Source organism: Tachypleus tridentatus, chromosome 10 (genome assembly GCF_004210375.1).
Source record: "Tachypleus tridentatus isolate NWPU-2018 chromosome 10, ASM421037v1, whole genome shotgun sequence".
Classification (NCBI taxonomy): domain Eukaryota; kingdom Metazoa; phylum Arthropoda; class Merostomata; order Xiphosura; family Limulidae; genus Tachypleus; species Tachypleus tridentatus.
This window is the reverse complement of record NC_134834.1, coordinates 8,485,576-8,513,439: the sequence shown is the minus strand read 5'-3', so window position 1 is coordinate 8,513,439 and position 27,864 is coordinate 8,485,576. Positions and strand designations below refer to the sequence as shown.

The 27,864-nt window shown below is 37.4% G+C and overlaps 1 protein-coding gene across 1 annotated transcript in view; it reads left to right on the top strand.

Annotated features, from left to right (window-relative positions):
- The window catches only part of LOC143227939 (uncharacterized), a 71,907-nt gene extending 44,246 nt beyond the window's left edge, over positions 1-27,661 (top strand). The window contains exons 8-12 of the mRNA XM_076459293.1: positions 9,659-9,754; positions 9,921-9,992; positions 10,315-10,508; positions 12,041-12,323; positions 27,419-27,661. Coding sequence (XP_076315408.1) covers positions 9,659-9,754; positions 9,921-9,992; positions 10,315-10,508; positions 12,041-12,323; positions 27,419-27,661 — 888 coding nt within the window. The remainder of the gene's footprint in view (positions 1-9,658; positions 9,755-9,920; positions 9,993-10,314; positions 10,509-12,040; positions 12,324-27,418) is intronic.
- The last annotated feature ends 203 nt before the right edge of the window (positions 27,662-27,864 follow it).

The window sequence follows — 27,864 nt, the reverse complement described above, 5'->3', positions numbered from 1 at the left end:
AAGAGAGTGAACCTCGTTACACAGCTTACCTGTACAGTTTAGTTAAAGAGAGTGAACCTCGTTACACAGCTTACCTGTACAGTTTAGTTAAAGAGAGTGAACCTCGTTACACAGCTTACCTGTATAGTTTAGTTAAAGAAAGTGAACCTAGTTACAAATCTTACCTGTACAGCTTAGTTAAAGAGAGTGAACCTCGTTACACAGCTTACCTGTACTGTTTAGTTAAAGAAAGTGAACCTCGTTACACAGCTTACCTGTACAGTTTAGTTAAAGAGAGTGAACCTCGTTACACAGCTTACCTGTACAGTTTAGTTAAAGAGAGTGAACCTCGTTACACAGCTTACCTGTACAGTTTAGTTAAAGAGAGTGAACCTCGTTACACAGCTTACCTGTACAGTTTAGTTAAAGAAAGTGAACCTCGTTACACAGCTTACCTGTACAGTTTAGTTAAAGAAAGTGAACCTCGTTACACAGCTTACCTGTACAGTTTAGTTAAAGAGAGTGAACCTAGTTACACAGCTTACCTGTACTGTTTAGTTAAAGAGAGTGAACCTAGTTACACAGCTTACCTGTACAGTTTAGTTAAAGAGAGTGAACCTAGTTACACAGCTTACCTGTACAGTTTAGTTAATAAGAGTGAACCTCGTTACACAGCTTACCTGTACAGTTTAGTTAAAGAGAGTGAACCTAGTTACACAGCTTACCTGTACTGTTTAGTTAAAGAGAGTGAACCTAGTTACACAGCTTACCTGTACAGTTTAGTTAAAGAAAGTGAACCTCGTTACACAGCTTACCTGTACAGTTTAGTTAAAGAGAGTGAACCTAGTTACACAGCTTACCTGTACTGTTTAGTTAAAGAGAGTGAACCTAGTTACACAGCTTACCTGTACAGTTTAGTTAAAGAGAGTGAACCTAGTTACACAGCTTACCTGTACAGTTTAGTTAAAGAGAGTGAACCTAGTTACACAGCTTACCTGTACAGTTTAGTTAAAGAGAGTGAACCTAGTTACAAATCTTACCTGTACTGTTTAGTTAAAGAGAGTGAACCTAGTTACAAATCATACCTGTACTGTTTAGTTAAAGAAAGTGAACCTAGTTACACAGCATACCTGTACAGTTTAGTTAAAGAGAGTGAACCTAGTTACACAGCTTACCTGTACAGTTTAGTTAAAGAGAGTGAACCTAGTTACAAATCTTACCTGTATAGTTTAGTTAAAGAAAGTGAACCTCGTTACACAGCTTACCTGTACAGTTTAGTTAAAGAGAGTGAACCTAGTTACAAATCTTACCTGTACTGTTTAGTTAAAGAAAGTGAACCTAGTTACACAGCATACCTGTACAGTTTAGTTAAAGAGAGTGAACCTAGTTACACAGCTTACCTGTACAGTTTAGTTAAAGAGAGTGAACCTAGTTACACAGCTTACCTGTACAGTTTAGTTAAAGAGAGTGAACCTAGTTACACAGCTTACCTGTACAGTTTAGTTAAAGAGAGTGTACAGTTTAGTTAAAGAGAGTGAACCTAGTTACACAGCTTACCTGTACAGTTTAGTTAAAGAGAGTGAACCTAGTTACAAATCTTACCTGTACAGTTTAGTTAAAGAAAGTGAACCTCGTTACACAGCTTACCTGTACAGTTTAGTTAAAGAAAGTGAACCTAGTTACACAGCATACCTGTATAGTTTAGTTAAAGAAAGTGAACCTCGTTACACAGCTTACCTGTACTGTTTAGTTAAAGAAAGTGAACCTAGTTACACAGCTTACCTGTATAGTTTAGTTAAAGAAAGTGAACCTCGTTACACAGCTTACCTGTACTGTTTAGTTAAACAAAGTGAACCTAGTTACACAGCTTACCTGTACAGTTTAGTTAAAGAGAGTGAACCTAGTTACACAGCTTACCTGTATAGTTTAGTTGAAGAAAGTGAACCTCGTTACACAGCTTACCTGTACTGTTTAGTTAAAGAGAGTGAACCACGTTACACAGCTTACCTGTACAGTTTAGTTAAAGAGAGTGAACCACGTTACACAGCTTACCTGTATAGTTTAGTTAAAGAAAGTGAATCTCGTTACACAGCTTACCTGTACAGTTTAGTTAAAGAAAGTGAACCTCGTTACACAGCTTACCTGTACAGTTTAGTTAAAGAGAGTGAACCTAGTTACACAGCTTACCTGTATAGTTTAGTTAAAGAAAGTGAACCTCGTTACACAGCTTACCTGTACTGTTTAGTTAAAGAAAGTGAACCTCGTTACACAGCTTACCTGTACAGTTTAGTTAAAGAGAGTGAACCTAGTTACACAGCTTACCTGTACAGTTTAGTTAAAGAAAGTGAACCTCGTTACACAGCTTACCTGTACAGTTTAGTTGAAGAAAGTGAACCTAGTTACACAGCTTACCTGTACAGTTTAGTTAAAGAAAGTGAACCTAGTTACACAGCATACCTGTATAGTTTAGTTAAAGAAAGTGAACCTCGTTACACAGCTTACCTGTACTGTTTAGTTAAACAAAGTGAACCTAGTTACACAGCTTACCTGTATAGTTTAGTTAAAGAAAGTGAACCTCGTTACACAGCTTACCTGTACTGTTTAGTTAAACAAAGTGAACCTAGTTACACAGCTTACCTGTACAGTTTAGTTAAAGAGAGTGAACCTAGTTACACAGCTTACCTGTATAGTTTAGTTGAAGAAAGTGAACCTCGTTACACAGCTTACCTGTACTGTTTAGTTAAAGAGAGTGAACGACGTTACACAGCTTACCTGTACAGTTTTGTTTAAGAGAGTGAACCACGTTACACAGCTTACCTGTATAGTTTAGTTAAAGAAAGTGAATCTCGTTACACAGCTTACCTGTACAGTTTAGTTAAAGAAAGTGAACCTCGTTACACAGCTTACCTGTACAGTTTAGTTAAAGAGAGTGAACCTAGTTACACAGCTTACCTGTATAGTTTAGTTAAAGAAAGTGAACCTCGTTACACAGCTTACCTGTACTGTTTAGTTAAAGAAAGTGAACCTCGTTACACAGCTTACCTGTACAGTTTAGTTAAAGAGAGTGAACCTAGTTACACAGCTTACCTGTACAGTTTAGTTAAAGAAAGTGAACCTCGTTACACAGCTTACCTGTACAGTTTAGTTGAAGAAAGTGAACCTAGTTACACAGCTTACCAGTACTGTTTAGTTAAAGAAAGTGAACCTAGTTACACAGCTTACGTGTACTGTTTAGTTAAAGAAAGTGAACCTAGTTACACAGCTTACCTGTACTGTTTAGTTAAAGAAAGTGAACCTAGTTACAAATCTTACCTGTACTGTTTAGTTAAAGAGAGTGAACCTAGTTACACAGCTTACCTGTACTGTTTAGTTAAAGAGAGTGAACCTCGTTACACAGCTTACCTGTACTGTTTAGTTAAAGAAAGTGAACCTCGTTACACAGCTTACCTGTACAGTTTAGTTAAAGAGAGTGAACCTAGTTACACAGCTTACCTGTACAGTTTAGTTAAAGAAAGTGAACCTCGTTACACAGCTTACCTGTACAGTTTAGTTAAAGAAAGTGAACCTAGTTACACAGCTTACCTGTACTGTTTAGTTAAAGAAAGTGAACCTAGTTACACAGCTTACCTGTACAGTTTAGTTAAAGAGAGTGAACCTAGTTACAAATCTTACCTGTACAGTTTAGTTAAAGAAAGTGAACCTAGTTACACAGCTTACCTGTACAGTTTAGTTAAAGAAAGTGAACCTCGTTACACAGCTTACCTGTACAGTTTAGTTAAAGAGAGTGAACCTAGTTACACAGCTTACCTGTACAGTTTAGTTAAAGAAAGTGAACCTCGTTACACAGCTTACCTGTACAGTTTAGTTAAAGAAAGTGAACCTAGTTACACAGCTTACCTGTACTGTTTAGTTAAAGAAAGTGAACCTAGTTACACAGCTTACCTGTACAGTTTAGTTAAAGAGAGTGAACCTAGTTACAAATCTTACCTGTACAGTTTAGTTAAAGAAAGTGAACCTAGTTACACAGCTTACCTGTACAGTTTAGTTAAAGAAAGTGAACCTAGTTACACAGCTTACCTGTACTGTTTAGTTAAAGAAAGTGAACCTAGTTACACAGCTTACCTGTACAGTTTAGTTAAAGAGAGTGAACCTAGTTACAAATCTTACCTGTACAGTTTAGTTAAAGAAAGTGAACCTAGTTACACAGCTTACCTGTACAGTTTAGTTAAAGAAAGTGAACCTCGTTACACAGCTTACCTGTACAGTTTAGTTAAAGAAAGTGAACCTAGTTACACAGCATACCTGTATAGTTTAGTTAAAGAAAGTGAACCTCGTTACACAGCTTACCTGTACTGTTTAGTTAAACAAAGTGAACCTAGTTACACAGCTTACCTGTATAGTTTAGTTAAAGAAAGTGAACCTCGTTACACAGCTTACCTGTACTGTTTAGTTAAACAAAGTGAACCTAGTTACACAGCTTACCTGTACAGTTTAGTTAAAGAGAGTGAACCTAGTTACACAGTTTACCTGTATAGTTTAGTTGAAGAAAGTGAACCTCGTTACACAGCTTACCTGTACTGTTTAGTTAAAGAGAGTGAACCACGTTGCACAGCTTACCTGTACAGTTTAGTTAAAGAGAGTGAACCACGTTACACAGCTTACCTGTATAGTTTAGTTAAAGAAAGTGAATCTCGTTACACAGCTTACCTGTACAGTTTAGTTAAAGAAAGTGAACCTCGTTACACAGCTTACCTGTACAGTTTAGTTAAAGAAAGTGAACCTAGTTACACAGCTTACGTGTACTGTTTAGTTAAAGAGAGTGAACCTCGTTACACAGCTTACCTGTACAGTTTAGTTAAAGAGAGTGAACCTCGTTACACAGCTTACCTGTACTGTTTAGTTAAACAAAGTGAACCTAGTTACACAGCATACCTGTACAGTTTAGTTAAAGAAAGTGAACCTAGTTACACAGCTTACCTGTACAGTTTAGTTGAAGAAAGTGAACCTCGTTACACAGCTTACCTGTACAGTTTAGTTAAAGAAAGTGAACCTCGTTACACAGCTTACCTGTACTGTTTAGTTAAACAAAGTGAACCTAGTTACACAGCATACCTGTACAGTTTAGTTAAAGAAAGTGAACCTAGTTACACAGCTTACCTGTACTGTTTAGTTGAAGAAAATGAACCTCGTTACACAGCTTACCTGTACTGTTTAGTTAAAGAGAGTGAACCACGTTACACAGCTTACCTGTACAGTTTAGTTAAAGAGAGTGAACCTAGTTACACAGCTTACCTGTATAGTTTAGTTGAAGAAAGTGAACCTCGTTACACAGCTTACCTGTACTGTTTAGTTAAAGAGAGTGAACCTAGTTACACAGCTTACCTGTACAGTTTAGTTAAACAAATTGAACCTAGTTACACAGCTTACCTGTACAGTTTAGTTAAAGAAAGTGAACCTCGTTACACAGCTTACCTGTACAGTTTAGTTAAAGAAAGTGAACCTCGTTACACAGCTTTCCTGTACAGTTTAGTTAAAGAGAGTGAACCTCGTTACACAGCTTACCTGTACAGTTTAGTTAAAGAGAGTGAACCTCGTTACACAGCTTACGTGTACTGTTTAGTTAAAGAAAGTGAACCTAGTTACACAGCTTACCTGTACTGTTTAGTTAAAGAGAGTGAACCTAGTTACACAGCTTACCTGTACTGTTTAGTTCAAGAGAGTGAACCTAGTTACACAGCTTACCTGTACTGTTTAGTTAAAGAAAGTGAACCTCGTTACACAGCTTACCTGTATAGTTTAGTTAAAGAAAGTGAACTGATAGATTCAAATATTACCCTGTATACATTAACTTTACTGTTTTAATACTTTGTTCATGTGTTATTACAACACATTCAAGAACATGTTTTAATTACACATGCTTTAAATTGAGAAGGATCTTAGTGTTCGAAGTGTGGTCCTAAACTTCTCGGTTTAGCTTTAAGTGTTTATAACTATCTTAAAAGGTATATTTCTTTGTAGCTGTCACAACCATAGCCAACTATTGAACGTGTCTTATGTGACCAAATACGAGGTCTGTTCAAAAAATACGCGGACTGTTTGAATTGCGCGGCTCCAGTTGGTTCCAGGGGAATCCGCTTGGTGTCGCTAGGTTCGCACAGATCAGCTGATTACGACGCCATTTCCCGATTGCAGATATCTTCATTTGTGTATTAGCTACGCGGTTTTAAGTGACGTGCGATTTTTTTCGTTTGGCGGATTTCAGAATGAATGACCTGAAGGAGCAACGACTTGCTGTGAAATTTTGTGTTAAACTTGGAAAATCTGCGACTGAAACTTTTGCTATGCTTAACACGGCTTACGGTGATGTTGCTATGAAGCGTACGGCATGTTTCAAGTGGCATGAACGTTTTAAGGATGGTCGACAGTCCATTGAAGATGATGAGCGTCCTGGACGTCCTTCCACGTCAACTGACGACCCACACGTTGACAAAATCAACACCCTGGTGCTAGCAAATCGACGTCTGACTGTCAGGGAGCTTGCTGAATAGTGTGGGATATCAGTTGGATCTTGTTACGAGATTTTGACCGAAAAATTGAAGATGCACCGCGTTGCTGCAAAATTTGTGCCTCAGAACTCGTGAGTTTTTGGCCAAACACTCGATCACTGTTCTTCCCCCCCCCTACTCACCTGACCTTGCTCCTTGCAATTTTTTCGTGTTCCCCAAACTCAAAAGACCCTTGATAGGAAGAAGATTTGAGACGATTCCCGAGATTAAGGCAAATGCGACGAAGGAGCTGGAGGACATTACAAAAGAAGCGTACCAGGACTGTTTCAACAAGTGGAAACACCGTTGGGATAAGTGTGTGCGTTGGGGAGGAGAGTACTTTGAAGGTGTCCCAGACCTGTAACTTCTAAATAAAGTACATTTTGTTTTATGACGTCAGTCCGTGTATTTTTTGAACATCCCTCGTAGTACAATTCTAACACCGCTTTTGAAGCTCACGTGCTTTATACGACCGTAAATTGCGGAGTTCTGTTTTCGCTACAGCTAGAACCGAACCGTAAACCCTCACAGTTTAGTTCCCGATATGTCAACTCCTAAACACCCCTAGACCCCTGAAGGAGTTACGTTTAAATTAATGGGAAAATTGAACACGTATTCTCTCTTTCAAAGAGCAGGTTGTCAATTCAGAACGTCTAGGCCCGGCATGGCCTAGCGCGTAAGGCGTGCGACTCGTAATCCGAGGGTCGCGGGTTCGCGCCCGCGTCGCGCTAAACATGCTCGCCCTCCCAGCCGTGGGGTGTATAATGTGACGGTCAATCCCACTATTCGTTGGTAAAGAGTAGCCCAAGAGTTGGCGGTGGGTGGTGATGACTAGCTGCCTTCCCTCTAGTCTTACACTGCTAAATTAGGGACGGCTAGCACAGATAGCCCTCGAGTAGCTTTGTGCGAAATTTCCAAACAAACAAACAAACAAACAAACAGAACGTCTAATCACTGCCTGACGATTACGTCAGCATCGCGTGCTACTTTGCATTTTATTGACGTCAAGACACGTGTAACTGTAGAAAAACTTCATTAGTAAATATTTCCGTATTGAAATAAGTAATACTAGTTTTTGTTAAAACGCGCTAACCTTTTGAACAGAAATTAATAAAACTGAATTGTTTTAAAATATATTTATATTTTTACTCTTTTAAAAGAAGCTTTTATGTCAATTTTCGTCTTTTGTTTAGCATATTATCCCTAACTCTTAAGATGTTTTAATACGATTCCTCTTGTTTCAGAAATGGAACATTTCAAACTATAACACATAATGCACTTATCCGTTAAAAGCCTTCGTTAGGCCTTCAAAAGACGGGAAGTCTAAAGAAAATCACTTTCAAAAAACAAAATAAAATTCATAGGAAAGTGAAAGTAGAAGAGATAAACTTGAAGTGTGAGATACGTGAAATTGTTAACGTTGTCTGTAACTCCTTGTTTGTTGTCGTTTGTAAGAAAAGTTCTTATCGTTGAATCTTTGGAAAACAAATTGTAGAAAATAACGACCTTCAAATCATGTAGCTCCATTTCATGTTTTTTAGTGACCCGGCATGGCCCAGCGTATTAAGGCGTTCGACTCGTAATCAGAGGGTCGCGGGCTCGAATTCCGGTCGCACCAAACATGCCCGCCCTATCAGCCGTGGGGACGTTATAATGTTACGGTCAATCCCACTATTCATTGGTAAAAGAGTAGCCCAAGAGTTGGCGGTGGGTGGTGATGACTAGCTGCTTTCCCTCTAGTCTTATACTGCTAAATTAGGGACGGCTAGCGCAGATATCCCTCGTGTGGCTTTGCGCGAAATTCAAAAAACAACAACATCATATTATCTTGATCTACTTATCAAGTCGTTTAAGAGAAACAATGTGTGTGTGTTTTCGTATAGTAAAGCCACATTTGGCTACCTTCCGAGTCCACTGACGGGAATCGAATCGCTGATTTTAATGTTTTAAATCCGTAGACTTACCGCTGTACCAGCGAAGGACAGGAGAAATAATTAGGACCGAGGTATTTTTGTTTCTTAAGCCTAAAGCTATACAACGGTTAGCTGTGCTTTTTAAATTAATGAGAACTGAATCCTGGATTTAAGAATCGGATTTGGCCTAGTGGCTCATATGAGAGTCGGTAAACCAGAGAGTTTATGGTTCGCGTCCCTATGCCGCACAATCGCGCTCCGCACTTTGACGGTCAAATATCACTATTCAGTTATGATCATCCAAAAGTTGGCGGGTGGTGCTACTGACTAGCTTCCTTCCCTCTGGTCCAGGGACGGTTAGCGCAAATAACCAGTGGGACAATAAAGACGGTAAATATTCATCACTCCTGTTATGAGATACAGATAAACTATCACTTACAAAAGTGTTCTACGTCTTTCGTGACAGAAAACTAGTCAATTTTTGGTTACGTGATTCAAAATCGTGCAAACTGTAATGACGTCAGTTTTAATAGCACCAAAAACCGTGTGATTGGTTACCCTTTTTTATGAGTTTGTGAATTTACTACATAGAGAAGGAACATCTTCACTTGTAGAGCAAGTCTATCTGTGACACCTATACGTGGTTGTAGAAGACTGGATAAAAAACAAATTAAATCTAATCTCCATTTTGTATCACTCATTTCACGTGTTGAACGTGCACTATTGCACATCTGTTTGCTTGCCGAGTGTTGTAATTGTCTGAAATGAAAATAACGAAGACCTATACATATTTGTGATAATGATTCAAAATATTGTCACTAGGGGCATTAGAGTTAGAAAATTAACACATTGATAAACCAGAGTGTTACTTTGTGTTAATTTAGAGTGAAACAATAATGTGCTTAATAATCTATTTCTTTGTTTGTGAATTTCGCGCAAAGCTACACGAGGGCTATCTGCGCTAACCGTCCTTAATTTAGCAGTGTAAGACTAGAGGGAAGGCAGCTAGCTAGTCATCACCACCCATCAACGAATAGTAGGATTGATCGAAACTTTATAACGCCCCACGGCTGAAAAGGCGAGCATGTCTGGTGTGACGGAGATTCGAACTCCCGATCCTCAAATTACGATTCGAGCACCTTAACCAACTGGCCATGCCGGGCCCAATCTGTCAGTTATACACTTCACGTGCGTTGAAATCTGTTCTCTTTATCTTTGTAGAACTATTTGCTGGACCACATAAGAGGAATAGTGAGACCAGATGACCTGGACAGATATGATGACCTTATTTACAAACACAAAATCCAAGTCTTAAAGGTTAGCTTTCCACATAACTGATATATTAAAACTTATAATGAAAGTGTTTAACCTTCAGTAATTGATATTCTGTGTTTCGTGTGACATAATTTTAAGCTGTTCTTGATGACATTACGCCACCTACCGTTTGTAACTCTCATTTCTTCTTTGGTATTTTGCACACAAGAATAAGGAAGCTGTTAAACAGACGACTGATCAATCACAGGAAATCCAGCCCCTACGTACGACTTCTCCGCTGGTAGGTGTCGCTGCTAATTAATATTTAATTAATCAGAGTATTTTAAATATATAAATAATGTATATTAATATAATGTTATTATTGGTAATAGGGTAGACAAAATTATAGTGATGTACTACTAGTGTGCTGTGGTATCGAATTTTTACAATAAACGAAACTAATTTTAAAACCAGCTTAAATATACTTAATAATGGCGGCTCTCAATTAAAGATATTCGAGTTTTAATTCAACATTACAACAGAAGAACGCGTTAGTTTTACTTTATCTTCATCATTTGTGTAAATTATGGACATTGCTTTAAGTAACTTCTTAAACCAACCAGCATAAAGATGTCCGTTCACCACGAGGAAGTTTCCGGAAAAAAACACCTTTCTATCATCGCCTCACTGTGCCGGACGAGCTACATCACCACAAGGTAGCGCCACCTGCTGAAAATGAACGAACGCCCAGCCAAGACGGAGGTGTTGATATAGCCAATGAAAATAGGTTTAAATACACGACACCCAAAGGGACGAGGTAGGGAAATACTTAAGAAACTTAAACTTTTCATTTCAATAGTTTGTAATCCAATTTATGTTTAATATACAAGGGACAGCTGTAGTTATTTATCCATTGTTCCAATAGCATTCAGCCAGTTATTAGACAGAGAATCAGAGTTAGAAATTGCAAAATCACTAGTAATAAAATAGCTTATCCAACTGAAACAGAAAATGTTGATTTTCTTAACGTTCCACTAGGGGCGTCAAAAATGGAAATTTAAATATGAAAATTATAGGATAAAAAAAAAAGGAATATAACAGAAGGTTATTAATATCTATTTATGTATATTTGTTTCTAGAAGAATCCTCCCAGGAGATTTTGAGAGCAAAGAAAAGAAAAGATAAATAATGTAAAATAAACTAAAATCCGCTAATAAACCAGAATTATACAATCGCGATAATATTAGTGTGCTAATAAACTGGTTGCCTGCCCCTTACAGTGACTAAACATTAACTCTGAAGGCGCTAAAATCAGGTCTCGACACCTACGGGAGGCTGAGCGAAGACAGTTCATTGTGTAGCTTTGCCCTTAACAATAAGCCAACCAATGAACAGGTTGCGAATGAAATAAATGGGAACCTAATGTGGCACTGCTGATGTGAGCCTGACGTGGCACTGCTGATGTGAGCCTAATGTGGCACTGCTGATGTGAACCTAATGTGGCACTGCTGATGTGATATTTCTCTTGTAACAGATATTTTTGGTCTCAGTTACTCACCCAACGAAAAACAATATTTAAATTATTTCTTAAACCCAGCATATTTTTGTGTTTATTTTTCCTGATATCCGTCCGAAACTATCCAAGGGATAACTGAGCTAGTTTTCTCTAGTTTTCAACTCATACGTCTGATGTAAAACAGAACCCCTCAGGAACCCCTGGGCTGCTTTTGTCTGACCGATTTTATTATCATTCTTATAACATTTAGAGGACCCCAAAGCGTTGTGCGTGATTTTTTTTTAATTGTAGACGCTGGACCGTAGATTCGAGGCCCTGCATGTCCAGGTGGTTAAGGCACTGAAGGGTTGGAGGGTCATGGGCTCGAATCCCCGTTACAAAAAATATGCTCGCTCTTTCAGCCGTGAAGGCGTTATAATGTAACGGTCAATCCCACCATTCGTTGGTAAAAGAGTAGCCCCAAGAGTTGACGGTGGTGACTAGCTGCCTTCCTTCTAGTCTTACACTGCTAAATTAGAGATGGCTAGTGCAGATAGCTCTAGTATAGCTTTGTGTGAAATTCAAAGCAAACCTAACAGTAGATTCAAAGTTTGGCACGCTTGGTCGAAACACAAGTTGTTTAAACTGGAACAAGACTCACTAGAACTCAATCCTAGAAGAATTTTGGTCGAGGGACTTTGAGGTTGACATTCGCAGCACTGGTAAAAGTAGGCTTAACTTTCAGAGAGAAATTTGCTTAACTTATTATTTTTGTATTTCCGTGAACTTGTATTCGTTAAAAGGTGAAATGTTTCATAATAACGTAAATCTAACATTCTATGTTTTATACGAAGAACACTCTTAGACTCCAGATTTCACGAGACATCAGATAAACGTCACAAATCCCATCCTTTCAAATCTCCTCGGCTCCTTCCTCGTCGCTCCTTTGATGTTCGTAGTGCAACAAAGGAGGTAAACAGCGCAACTCTCCTTCGCCGTTTGACTCTCAGGAGACACAGTAGTGGAGGAGAAGGGGTCAATCCTGATGGACGTCGGGTTGCCAACCGTGAAATAGAAGACAGAAGATGGAGCATTGGTAGTGGTCTAATAAGTGCCTTTAGGAAGGATAAACCTAAGGTTAGTGAAAAATAAATATATTTTAAGTCCCGTGTCACCTTTATAATGTGGCACATGAATGATTAAATAGTTGTTGGTTACATTTGCAAATGAAAAGCCTGTCGCAGTTCGATGATCGATCAGTTGTTGGTTACATATATGAAAGTTTAAATCCTGAGATAGATAGATCTTTCAATGGTTAAATTGAAAGGTAAAAGCCTAGAGCAAACAATAACTGGTTAGTTCTTGGTTACATTGGAAGGTGAAAAGAGGTAGATGGATAATTTGGTCATCCTGTACTTATTATTTTGGTAAATGGATAATTTGATCATCTTGTAGTTAGGTTGGAGTTGAAACACAACCTAACTAGATTGGTTTAGGTCGTCGTGAGAATAACTGTGTAGCTGTAAACATTTTGTTTACAGTGAAACAAACAAGAATAGTTTCAGGAATATTGAAACACGTCATTACCGTCCAAATCAAGATGGATGATTTGATCATCTTGTAGTTAGGTTGGAGGGTAAATGGATAATTTGATAATCTTGTAGTTAGGTTGGAGGGTAGGTGGATGATTTGATCATCTTGTAGTTAGGTTGGAGGGTAAATGGATGATTTGATCATCTTGTAGTTAGGTTGGAGGGTAGATGGATAATTTGATCATATTGTAGTTAGGTTGTAGGGTAGATGGATGATTTGACCATCTTGTAGTTAGGTTGGTGGGTAAATGGATAATTTGATCATATTGTAGTTAGGTTGTAGGGTAGATGGGTGATTTTATTATCTTGTAGTTAGGTTGGAGGGTATTAAGAATTTTCCACAACTTCCTATTCACTCAGTTTTGATTTTCTAGCCACTCTGTGCCTGATATCAATATGTCTGGACAACGTTTCTCTTCCAGTAACGGTGAAGTTGGTAAATTCCTGTGAAAATATCACTTTTATATCAATCACAATTTTAATTTATTTCATTAGAAGACAGAAGTTACCAAAATGAAGGATTTAAAACTGTACATCTACTTAACAAATTTGTGAACAATGGTCTTAGCCGTAGTGGACGGATGAATGGTCTGAAATGTAAGAAGATGAAAATGGTATGAAATGGAAGATACAAGACAAAAAGTAGATGGATGAATGGTTGTATTTTTGAAAATCAGGAGTTAAGTTTAGAAGAATCTTGAACTAGGAGCTTCTGTTGGTTTCCTATCTTTGTACCAACGCAAACTGAAATTCAGTGATAAGTAGAACTGAAACTGTTAATTTTATATAAATATATCCATATACAGCACCCTCCGCCATATTTTGTCAGAATGAATAGTGGAGTTACATATTCAATCTTATTGTGCATCTGTTGACCCAAAGTAAAGAGAGATTTTGGGACAACAGGGCGCGATCCTTGGTCTCTCAGATTCAAAGTTTTACTAGAAGTTACGTACTATTTAAAGCATTTATTCTTGAAAAAAAAAAACCCACCTAAATGTTGTTCGGTTTTCATAGTTAAAAATATGCAGCTAATATTTACAGTAATATCCGAGTGGTAAAACATATATTCAGAAACTAACACTGTAGGCAAGCTCGTATCTTTTAGACAGACATTAAGTAAAACAGCAGGGATTCGATACCTTATGTAATTAGCACATTTTGGGCGTCTTTGATCACCAAATAATTCCAGAAATATATTTTAGGTAAATCAGGATCCCAGAAACCACCTGTCTTAGATGAACCTGGAATTTCGGAATCCTCCAAGATGCAGTGGTCATTTGATCATGAAACGTAGTTCACCACGTGTTCTTCTTTTCTTGCCAACGTAGACGTAACTATTAAGTTTGTTTTTCTGTGGTTATTTATTGGTGACGGTAATATCTTTTGAAATACTTAACTCTAACAACTAATACAATTATTAATGTGAAGTAATTATCCTGAAATCATGATGTTGGATAGGTAACTATTCCAAAATACATCACGACAAGACCGAAATATTGTAATTAAAATAGTATAACTTTGACAGTACGCGACAGTGTCTATTCCTTGATAATATTCCAGAGAAACGTTTATCCTTCTGTCTAGTTACAAAATTGAGATACTGGCTAAGCTGCAGCATAAACAGAATCTTTAATTCGTTAACAAATAAATAAATACATGTACCTTTGATTATACAATGGATACCACCTTGTGCATTACTTATTATTATCGTTACTATTAATGTTTAAATAGGAAACAGGTTTATGACATTTAAAAACACAAGTTTAGTAAAAAATATTTTAGGTTACTTAGTTTGAAGAATGAGGTTCCCCCGCTGGTACAGTGGTAAGCCTACAGATTTACACCGCTAAAATCACGGGTTCGATTCCTAACGCTGGCCTCAGCAGATGGCCTACTGTGGCTTTGTTATAAGAAAAACACACACCGCGAAACAAAGCTTTGAATTTAACGAAAGTTAAGATTTATAACAATTGGACAAGATTAGATGGATCTATATAAATATAATAGTACTGTCTGTTGTATGTCCATGTAACTACTTCGCAGCGTGTGGATGGATTTCCACCATAATTGCAATGGAGGTTCATTAGGTCCATATGAATGTATATATATATATATTGCCGTTTTTATGGATGTTATAATGTTATAACAATTACATCATGAATTTATGTGACTTCTATCTAGCTTGCGTAAAATGAATTATGTTTGAAATTTTAAGTGGAGGTGGTCACGAAAAGAAATATTTGTTGATGAAGGTTCTGTAATGATTTTTGGATAATTCTAATGACTACCATGCGCACAAACCGCTGATTTCTTTCAGAAGTTATATAGGTATAGCCAACGTATTGCGCAGTCCAGTGATACACTTGTAGTACTGGTCTAAAAGTCATACATGCACAAACTTAGGCATAAACGTTCTTACACATATCTTCTTCTTGTGAACGTGACGTCATATCCGTTGGCGCTGTAAGAAAGTAAGTCATGCCTGAAAATCGTCAAAATATGGTGTGAGGCTGGTTTTATTCTCACGTGAGAAAGAAACCGTCAATGGTGTTGAAGCTCAGTGGCGAATAATCTCATATGTGTTTCTTAAAATGAAAACTTTCGAAGAACAAGAAACTCATAATTATATACGTGTATTTATGTAGATGCGAAATTATTCGGATGTGTCATGGTGGTTGAACTGCTGACACGACAGTTCATGGTTCGAGTCCCGTTGCAGTATAAGCTCACTTCGCATTTTGGGACATCGTGTGCGCTATAAAAGTGACAATCAAAATCTTGGTCTGCGCTCAGGCATCAGTTGGCGGCAGGTGCTGTGGACTATTTGCTTTACCTTTAGCAAAGGTTTAGAATTAGGGACTACTATCCTCTAACAGTCTTTGTGTATTTTTTCGCGAAAATTGTACATACGACAGTAATAAGTAAAATATTTTCAAGTGGTTTAATCAATCCAATATAATGAAATCTGATCAGCTGAAATTTGTGCAGCTGTAGCGTGGCTGAAATTGTTCGCTTCAATTGATGTCCCACCCCGCTAGTACAGCGGTATGTCTCCGGATTTACAACGCTGAAATCAGGGGTTCGATCCCCCTCGGTGGGCTGAGCAGATAGCCCTTTGTGGCTTTGTTATAAGAAAAACACACACAATTGATGTCTGAGGTTTATAAAAAAATCCGCTAGATGGCACAGCGGTAAGTCTGAATGTTTATAACGCTAAAAAATCAGGTTTCGATACACGAGATGGGTGTGGAGCACAGATACCTAGTTGTGTATCTTTCAACAACAAACAAACTCTGATCAAGACTACTCGATGTTAGGACCAAGAAAGCATGGTATTTCCACCGAATATAATTTTATTTCTGTTGTTTGGATTTAGTGATACGGTTTGAAACAATTGTTCTAAAGAAGTGAAAGCTGAGATCAGCGTTTATGCCGATCGCGTCTCGTTTTATCAGAATCTTCACTCGAAGCTGTATAAAGGTTGTCTGCACCAGCCACCTCTAAGTTAGGGCTAATGAAATGAAGAGGGTTAGCCATTTAACAGCTCTCACCGCCAACATCTTGGGTTACATTTTATTTGATCGAATAGAGAAGTTTCACCATCACTCGTAAAGCACACCCACGACCACCATACGCGGACCACGTTTTGGAGTTAAGGGGACGCGAACCAGGCATCTACTGTAATAACTCTTAGTTGCCATAACATTGATGTTTGAAGATTGCTTGGACATGGTCATCTGTCTTCTCATGTGCAGAACCCGTCCGTTGATGGATGAAAAGGGTCTTTTTGAGTGATATGTGAGATTATAAGAATGATACTTTGCCCTGTAAAGTTCTGGAGTTGCTATATCTAAGTAAGAAGAAATAAGCGCAGTTTTTCATTCGTTATCGACTTCTGTAATGACGTTTTTTTGACAACCAAAAGAGAGAGAGTTATTATTGTTTAAATGTTTTCATGTATACATTCTAATTTTTCTTTTCTTTTAACACAAAGGTGTGTCATTTACCTAGGTAGTTAATATTACAAAATGTGATACATTCGAGCCATTTCTGCTGCGGTTTTGCACGTGGCCTCGCATTGGTGGCAGAAAGCGGTCACGCTCTGCACTAGAAAATGGGAAGCACGTGACCTGGAGTTGGTGGGATCCAGTATACAAGAGAACATAAGTTTAATATTAGGGTTCTACAACCGTTTTTGTTGCTTGTAATGATCTGTAAAACTTCTGAAGTTAAACTGACAGTTAATGTTAGTGGTATCTAAACCACTGTTGTCCTTTCTTGTGCTTTTGAACTTGAACTAATAGTCATACAAACTGATATTGTGTGTCCAGAAGACACATTGGGCTTGAACTGAGATGGCGTACACAAGGTAAGGGTTAAGCGAACGATAAACCAGTACTGTTTATATAATGTAAAAGTTGTTATGAGTTAATCATAGCTAATCGCGGTTGGATATTTTAATATCTGAAACATAACTCGATTCAGTTGTAAGCACAGTGCTGATATGTTGTGTAGATCCTCAAAAATGATCACTGTCGTTCCTGTGTCAGTACTAACCCTATAAAAAGTATTAATATAATTTATCCTCCACCGTTAGTGTTTAGGGTTAACAAAGAGTTTCTTTGTTTCTCATAGTTTCTGAGTTGGAGAGTACGAATAAACCTATACGTCACCATAGTAACGAATGGAACGTGGTTTACACTTTAAAACGTTGTTCAGTCAAGGTAAAACCAAGATTTTTTTAGTGAGAAACAGACTTTTCCAATTATAAGTGAAATATAATTCTTACATTTGTAGTTGATGAAAGAAAACTTATAAACTCTGCTCTATTTCTGTGACGCAGAACGAATAAATATTTGCGAAGAACAAATCGTCGTGGGAACCATGCTATTCGAAGTCGTAACTATGCTATCTTCGTGACCTAATAACTTTTGCTTTCGTATCGTTACATTAACCGGTAATATTGTTTATCTGTCTGCTTACTAGAGAGTTACCATGGAAACTTGGCTGAAAGTGCAGCTTCTTTTGGGAAGCTCTAATAAAGTGCTCGTTTCCTAGGAAACAAGTCTTACATATCACTTGGTAACCAGACTAATAAGTCATTGAATCTAAAATTTAAACTAAGAAGGACAAAAACAAAGACAGTGATAAAATCAAATAATAAATATACCATTGATTCATTTAAATGATTGATCTTGGAACTTAAAACCCAACGATAAGACACTACACTACAATTAATATAATTAATTGAATTATATTAGTCTGACCAAACTAATTAATTTTAAAATAACCATGCCTTTATTCATCTTAACAGTATAATGTTTCCCAGCGTTATTTACTGAACAGTTTTTATCCGAAGTTTATGTCAGATATCTTTTTTATTTTTACCATTTTGAAATATATTATAAAGATTCGTGGATGATAATTAGTGTGAATTTTCAAATTTTTATATAACCAAAAAACACTATTAATGTGTTGTTTCATATTCCATTAATCTCGAGGTATTATTAGCTTTAAATGATATTAGGCAGAACACGACTAAAATATTTACATATCTTGTATTTAATTAATAAAAATAACAGGTCAGTTAAATCAAATTTATTTAGTATTGATTATCAGAAATCATAATATTAGCACTTCAGACATGATGCACTGATTTCGACAACTATTCGTTGTCTCATAACAAGACTTTAAATAAATGGTATAACAGAAGTAGTAAGACCGTTATGAAATGTCATGAAATCTCCAGTCATGTTATAAGGATGTGTGTGTGTGTCAATATATATATATATAGGGTCAAATCGAAGCTTCTCACTTGAATCGAGTTTTAAAACGTAAAGTTTATCTCGTGGACATAGCCTCAGAACGTAATACTTGTCACGTGAGCTGAGCTGAGTTTTAGAACGTAATATTTGTCACGTGAGCTGAGCTTTAGAAGATAGTGCCTGACGCGTGAGCCTAGTCCTAGAAAGTAATACCTTCGCATAAGCTGAGTCGTAAAACGTAATGCTTGTCACGTGAGGTGAGTTTTCGAACGAAAATCTACTCGCGTGAGCTGTAAAAGTTTACGTCTGTTATGAGATCAGTGTTTTTAAAGTTGCGGAAAGTTAAGGGGTATACATTTGTGAAGATAACCCGTTACGCAGGACGACAGGTTTGGATTTTTTTTTTTTTTTTTTGAATTTCGCAAAAAGCTACTCGAGGGCTATCTGTGCTAGCCGTCCCTAATTTAGCAGCGTAAGACTAGAGGGAAGGCAGCTAGTCATCACCACCCACCGCCAACTCTTGGGCCACTCTTTCACCAACGAATAGTGGGATTGACCGTCACATTATAACGCCCCCACGGCTGAAAGGGCGAGCATGTTTGGCGCGACCAGGATGCGAACCCGCGACTCTCAGATTACGAGTTGCACGCCTTAACACGCTTGGCCATGCCGGGCCCGACAAGTTTGGAACAAAACCATAATGTATAGCACATGTACACACACTACAGTGTATTTTAATCGGTTAGAATGTTAGATAACGTTTTGAGATTCGAATTCATTATTTTACGATATTTAAAATCATAATTTTGTTTTGTTTCGTACTTTGGGACGATTTTGTTTGGTATTTGTTGTTTTGTTTAAAAACTATGAATACATATTTAAGTTATTACGGCTGTCAAGAGTTACAATATTGTGTGTACGTTAAATAATGGACATGCTTAAATTATGAAGACGTGAGAATACTGACTTTTACGTTTGTAGAGTAGCAGATTTATTTAAGCCGGTATTAAAATCAAGTTTTTTTCACGAAATCAAAGTACCTATAAGTTGGTGTAAAAATATCTTTCCGCCGTTATAAATTCTGTTAAGTATCACCATGATGAAAGAACGCGAGACAACAAAGATGATAAATTAACTTCACGACTTTGGACTACTTGACCATTGGCGTTGCTATGATAATTGAACCTTCTACAATAAAACCAACAACCGTATTGTAAAATGTTAATAAGAGAAACATGTATATAATTATCTCAGTTTAGGTGTATCGTACTGTTAAACATTAAAGTTTGTTTGTAATGGGTGTGTGTGTTTTCTTGGAGCAATGCCTCATCGGGCTATCTGATGAACCCACCGAAGGGATGTTCTTAACGGCTGTCAGTGCGAGATTTTAATAGTTTAGATTAGGTTGAAAATATCAGTTAGTAATGTATCTAGTGCCGTAACGAACGATTTGATTGGATAATAAAAGCCAGTTAGTGGCTGGTTCAGTGAATTTACTATTGTAACGATTGTTCTGATTGGATGACAAATATCAATTAGTAATTGGTTGAGTGAACCTAGTGCCGTAACGAACGATTTGATTGGATAATAAAAGCCAGTTAGTGGCCGGATCGATGAATTTACTACTGTAATAAATGCTCTGATTGGATGACAAATGTCAGTTAGTAATTGGTTGAATGAATCAAGTGCCGTAACGAACGATCTGATTGGGCGATAAAAGCCAGTTAGTGGCTGGTTCAGTGAGTTTTGTACTGTTACGAAGGCGCTGATTGGAAGACAAAACTCAGTGAATTTAGTACTGTAACGAGGGCTCTGATTGATTAGATGATGAAAGTTAGTGACTGGTTGAATGAATTTAGTAATGTAATTAATCGGTTCTGATTGGGTAAAAATCTGATATTTATCCACTATTCGTTTTATTTATTTTATTAGTAAATTTTACATGGTCTGTAACTTCTTTCTAATTTCTCAATAATTTTAACCTGAAACAAACAATGTTAGAAACAGCGGTTCGTCGTTGTTTAACATAAAGCTATCTGGACTCTGTCCACCGTGAGTATTGAAATATGCTTTTAAACACTATATTCTCTGGAATTTACTGCTGAACCACCAGGGGCTGGAACAGAATATTATAGGAATCGTAGTCTCTTTTATCACTTAGTGCTAAAAACATGTTCACAAGTGCACACAAAGAAACTTATAGATGAAGCAATTGGACAGTTTCTGAAGATCTGAAGCACATATAACGTGCCTGGACATGGCCTGGTGGTCAGGACGTTCAACTCACGATTGACGAGATCTTGGGTACGAAACCATTCACCGACCATAGTCATCTCTTTAGCCGTGGAGAAGAGGTTGTAAATAACAATCAATCACACTCTTTGTTTGACAAAGATTAGCCCAAGAGTTGGCGGTGGGTTGTGTTGACTTTCTTCCTTCCCGGTAATTTACCATTTCTAAGTTAGGGACAACTAGCGTATGGTAGCAATTTGTGTAAAACTGAAGAAACAAACAACCCTGTATAAGGAGTCGAAACCTTACTTGGGTATAATACTTTGTTATACCAACTGGGGTTTGACCTGTAACGTAGTTTGTTACACATTAGTTGTTAACGGTTCTTATTGTAGTCCCTCGTCACAAAGAAACGAGAAGACAAAGAAAAAATTATTCATAAAAGGACCAATCGTTCAGGAAAATCATCTGGAACTTTCTAACGGGGCCTGGCATGGCCTAGCGCGTAAGGCGTGCGACTCGTAATCCGAGGGTCGCGGGTTCGCGCCCGCGTCGCGCCAAACATGCTCGCCCTCCCAGCCGTGGGGGCGTTATAATGTGACGGTCAATCCCACTATTTGTTGGTAAAAGAGTAGCCCAAGAGTTGGCGGTGGGTGGTGATGACTAGCTGCCTTCCCTCTAGTCTTACAGTGCAAAATTAGGGACGGCTAGCGCAGATAGCTCTCGAGTAGCTTTGTGCGAAATTCCAAAAACCAAACCAAACTTTCTAATGGTTCTTAACTATGAGGTTAAAATACTACCTCTAAAGTTTTGTTTGTTTATCATTTTAAAATAAAGAATGGCTAACTCCTAGATTACCCCGCCCCGAAAAAGGGTCAAGTTTACGAACTAACAACGCTAAAATCGAATGTTTGATTCCACGCAGATAGGCTATTTTGTCGGTTTGTCCCAACACAAACAAACAAGAGTCGTGTGCAAATATACGTTGTCTACGAAATTAACAAACTTTTCTGGATTACTTTATATAGGCTTAGCTCAAAAACCACCCGCAACGTCCTTAAACAAGCATTTAAGTAATGGGTTACGGATCCCACGACCTGCCATACAGAAAACTTGTTTACACACTTTGCTCGCACTTTTAAGGATAATACCTACTAAGCCTAAAGTGATTATCATGTGCAGTGGTTTGAACATAAACTTAAGAGACGAGGGTCTTCCAGAACCTCAATACAGAGGCGATACTATTTTAGTTGCAGGAAGAAAGAAACATTGTTAAGCAAGCTTGTAGAATCCATTGTGTACTTCAGGTTTTTGTTCAGATATCCTACCACAAACAACTTCCTGATACGTAGAACACAAAAACTAAAAGATAACAAACGTTATCTCTATTCATGTTTAGGATAGTGATAATAAAATATACATACGTAACTGTTAGTAAAAGCAGTACTTTTATTTTCTGTATAAATGAAGATCACAAAAGCGTTAACATTAATGAAAGCTCTTAACAAATAGAAAGTTAATAGGTTTTTATACGGTTTTCTGCCTCTCAGTTGCACGGTGGTATGTCTGCTGACTTACATCGCTAATAACCGGGCTTCGATACCCGTCGTGGGTAGTGCACAGACAGCCCATTGTTTAACTTTGTGCTTAATTCAAAATAACAAAATATTGCTTTTTTCTAAGGCGATTAAATATGCAGAACTTAAATGTGTAAAACTTAGGCTTAGCTAAATATGTGGAAGTTAGGCTTAGCTAACACTCGCGAAGCATTAAAACGGCAACTTGGTTAAATTTCAGGAACTGAGTTTTTTTTATTTGATTAAATTAATTAAATATGTACAACATAACACATTAAAAAAGAGTATAAATTTAATTCCACCGACAGAGGTCGGTAGCTCTCGGAAAAGTTGACCAAATACAATGACATATTTATTTTTTTCCTTTAAAAATAGGGACAATATTCCGATCACAGGGATTTAGCTTGAAGAGATAAAAATTGTAAATATGTAGAACATTTCCTACTTTAAACAATTCGTTAGGCTTAGCGAAACCTACAGAATTACTTGTTTTATAAACTCAAGTCTTTAATAATTAGGCCCGACATGCCCAGGTGGTTAGGGGACGCTTGACTCACAGTCTGAGGGTTGCTGGCTAGAATCCCCGTCACACCAAACATGATCGGCGTGTTATTATCATATTGTGTTCGTAAATACCACTATTCGTTGGTAAAAAAGGTAGCCTAAGAGTTGACGGTAGATGGTGATGACATGTTGCCTTCCAACAAAACAAACGTTAATAATTACTTTCTGAATATGTAATTATCAGCTATTAGTCGTGACGTGTTTTGCAGTAATACTTTCAGATTTTCGAGATATTAAAGTAAAAATGGATCGATAATACTAGTGAGGAACATGGTTATCTTTATTATGAAAATTGTGTTCATTACTTATTGTTTCTAGCTAAGAACAAAGCTACTCAATGGACCATCTGTGTTCTGCTCACCACGGCTATGGAAACCCGGCTTCTAAGAAGGAAACATTACATTTCTATACGGGCCAGATGCACTTGTATCATTTGATATCGCTGATTATTACAGGAATTAGAATAGGAACCAGGAAGAAGGAAACATTACATTTCTGTACTGGCTAGATGCACTTGTATCATTTGATATCGCTGATTATTACAGGAATTAGAATAGGAACCAGGAAGAAGGAAACATTACATTTCTGTACTGGCCAGATGCACTTGTATCATTTGATATCGCTGATTATTACAGAATTAGAATAGGAACCAGAAAGAAGGAAACATTACATTTCTGTACTGGCCAGATGCACTTGTATCATTTGATATCGCTGATTATTACAGTATTAGAATTGGAACCAGAATGAAGGAAACATTACATTTCTGTACTGGCTAGATGCACTTGTATCATTTGATATCGCTAATTATTACAGAATTAGAATAGGAACCAGAAAGAAGGAAACATTACATTTCTGTACTGGCCAGATGCACTTGTATCATTTGATATCGCTGATTATTACAGAATTAGAATAGGAACCAGAAAGAAGGAAACATTACATTTCTGTACTGGCCAGATGCACTTGTATCATTTGATATCGCTGATTATTACAGAATTAGAATAGGAACCAGAAAGAAGGAAACATTACATTTCTGTACTGGCTAGATGCACTTGTATCATTTGATATCGCTAATTATTACAGAATTAGAATAGGAACCAGAAAGAAGGAAACATTACATTTCTGTACTGGCCAGATGCACTTGTATCATTTATATCGCTGATTATTACAGAATTAGAATAGGAACCAGAAAGAAGGAAACATTACATTTCTGTACTGGCCAGATGCACTTGTATCATTTGATATCGCTGATTATTACGGAATTAGAATAGGAACCAGAAAGAAGGAAACATTACATTTCTGAACAGGCCAAATGCACTTGTATCATTTGATATCGCTGATTATTACAGAATTAGAATAGGAACCAGAAAGAAGGAAACATTACATTTCTAAACAGGCCAGATGCACTTGTATCATTTGATATCGCTGATTATTACAGAATTAGAATAGGAACCAGAAAGAAGGAAACATTACATTTCTGTACTGGCCAGATGCACTTGTATCATTTGATATCGCTGATTATTACGGAATTAGAATAGGAACCAGAAAGAAGGAAACATTACATTTCTGAACAGGCCAGATGCACTTGTATCATTTGATATCGCTGATTATTACAGAATTAGAATAGGAACAAGAAAGAAGGAAACATTACATTTCTGTACTGACTAATTTACTCGCACTTTGTGTTATTTCTGTAAATATTCTAAAGATATTTTCGTTTTATTTAGTATATTTTGACTTTACAATTCGTAAGAATGAACGTTCTATTGGATTCACGCCTCTTTTTTATCACCACGTTGAGTTGCTTGTTATAAATTTTGGATTTGAATAATATAAGTATGGTGGAACGTGAAGTCTGCCACGTGTGAAACTGATTAAGCTGCGATATTTACTCTATTTCCATAATTATTTATTTATGTGTACATGTCACGTGTGTAATGCTTATAACACTTGTCACCTGAGTGTAATTGGTTAGTTCTAGAATGGGGAGGTATGTTCTGCTGGTGGGGGAAGATAATATATGGTTGGTTGTTGAGTGTATGGAACAGCTTACCGTTTCTAGCAATATGTCACATGGTTCGAAAGTAGAACGTTGTCACGTGGTTCTAGAGAGAGTTACACTAAGAGACTTGTGTGAAAGGGGCCCGGCATGGCCAAGTGTGTTAGGGCGTGCGACTCGTAATCTGAGTGTCGCGGGTTCGCATCCCCGTCGCGCCAAACATGCTTGCCCTTTCAGCCGTGGGGACGTTAAAATATAACGGTCAATCCCACTATTCGTTGGTAAAAGAGTAGCCCAAGAGTTGGCGGTGGGTGGTGATGTCTAACTGCCTTCCCTCTAGTCTTACACTGCTAAATTAGGGACAGCTAGCACAGATAGTCCTCGAGTAACTTTGTGCGAAATTCAAGAAACACAAAAACACATTATATGAAAGCTTGGTGAACATGATACCTGGTTTTATTATATAAAAACAGATTTGATAAGACATCTCCAAAGTTCTACCTATCACCATTTTATAGTGGTTACTATACATATATATGGTAAAATTAAATAATCACATATGCAGCCAAATAAGTAAACAAAACTATGAGGAAAGACTGCATTGAAAAGAGCAAATCCCAACCTCTGATTAATTAAATTATAACCATAAATTTTTAAGCAATAAACCAAAAGACATTAACATGATTTTTTTTAATACCTTGCACATTTCTTTTAAAAATTTCAAGCCATTATCCAATATACATTAACATGAAACAAAATACGCTGTATATTTTTAAAAATGATTCTGGGGTACAAGCTACAACGTGGGATTATAAAATGATCCTCGGTTTTGGAGGTGACTACGGAAGTAAGACCCACATTGCGGTGGGGATACGCCATCTGTCAGTAGATCTGCATAAAGTAGTGCCAAGTTGTTAGATAACCTTATTTTTTAACTAAAAACAATTATTAGTAAAATTTCTCTTATTTTACTTTTTGTATTTATTACAGAATAATTTAATCATTTTAGATAAAATTACATTAGATAAATTTCTAATCTTATATGAGACAAGAGAATTGGGGGTTAAGACTGATAGACGGTGCATCCCCACCGCAATGTGGGACCTACTTCTTTAGTCACCTCCTAAACCTAGGATACATGTTATAATCCCACGTTATAGCTTGTTCCCTAGGGTGTTTTTTTTGTGTTTTTTTTATAAATATGCAGCATATTTGGTTTAATTTTTATGTGTTTTGTTTATGGCTTTAAAATGTATGGTTATTATATATATATGTATGTATACACTCAAGAATACACTTTTGGAATACGATCCGACAGTTGTCAATGTTATTCTGGTCAAGGACCGTCTGTTAAATCTGCCTTGCTACCTACCAATCACAGTATTGCACTCGTGGAATAGGGTGTTGCTAGTTTTCAAATAAGGCAGATCGGTGCACCATCTTTCGAAAGCGTCTGTAAACATTATGAAACGTCGTCCTGTCAACTGGGCTACTTTTGTAGATTAACCCTCTACGATTTAATTCACAAAGTTCACGCTGAGTTACACATTTCCTGCACATTTCAGCTTTGTTTGAGATAGTCTATAAACAAACAGATTGGCGTACCACCTATCTATAAAACAGGGTTTCAGTTTCGTTATGCAAAGTGTTTCATGTCAAAGCACAGGAAATCTATTGTGGCTAGGCCTAAATTCAGTTCATTTTAAAGACCGAATATTCAAAATAAATGTTTTTTTTATTCTCTCTCATTATTTTTTTCATTCCGGAGAAAGTGAGATAGCAAGTTCAAACGAGTGACGACTAATTCTTCTTGAGCATGTGACGAACAGAAGGAAACCAAAACCCACTAAACGAACAAACGTACGTTATCAGTAGCTTGAAGCGAACTTGCACGTGGATTTTTGATAATGTTTTACGTTTCCACATAAGATATTTTTCGGCTTTTTATTTGAACAAATACTTGGTCTTAGCTTTTTGCAACTTCCTTTACGTAGACATACACACAAAAGACAGGTGTTCTTATAGAAAAATATAACCTAGCTTTTCCTTCAAAATATATCAGAACAGAGAAACCACTTCAAATATTCAATCGCTACAGTACTTTCGTTTATTTTTTGTTTTTACACAGACCTGTTTGTTTGTTTTTGGAATTTACTACGTGAGGACTATCTGTCCTAGCTGTTCCTGATTTAGCAGTGTAAGACTAGAGGGAAGGCAGCTAGTCATGACCACCCACCGCCAACTCTTGGGTTACTCTTTTAACAACGAATAGAGGGATTCACAGTCACATTATAACGCCCCCACGGCTGAAAGGGCGAGCATGTTCTGGTGCGACGGCGATTTGAATCCGCGACCCTCAGATTACGACTTGAACGCCTTAACCCACCTGGCCATGCCGGCCGTGAAAAACCAAAACCGAAACACTTTATAACCAGTTGTCATGTAACCGATACAAACATTTATTTTAAAACAACGTAAGAATTTGTTGTATATTTTTTTCCAGCCTTCCTGTAATTCACCTTCACAACGAGACCACAGTTCACCGACCTCTTCTCCAAGGAAAGCCGTTCAAGAAAACTGTACAAACTGGCTTCAAGTTCCCCACGTCAGAGTGCGCCGTCATCGGTCACTTCCGGATCCTCATGCAATTCTACCAAGGAAACATCAACAACTGGGTCCGCCTCTGAATCAACACAGAAGTGCATCCGTGAGGCTTCCTGTAAGTAGTGATTCGAACGTGGAATAAAACATAGCTGAATACGAACTGAAAGCAGTGGCGTATTTATGTAGGAATTAGTAGAGGCTCAGCACCAGGGCCCGTGGTCTTAATTGGGGCCCATTTATTATTTTATTCTATGTAAAATTACATGGGATGTAGAGACCACAAACATTATTAGCTCCTGGGCCCACATAACCTTAAATCCGCCACTGACTGAGAGTTAAAGGTAG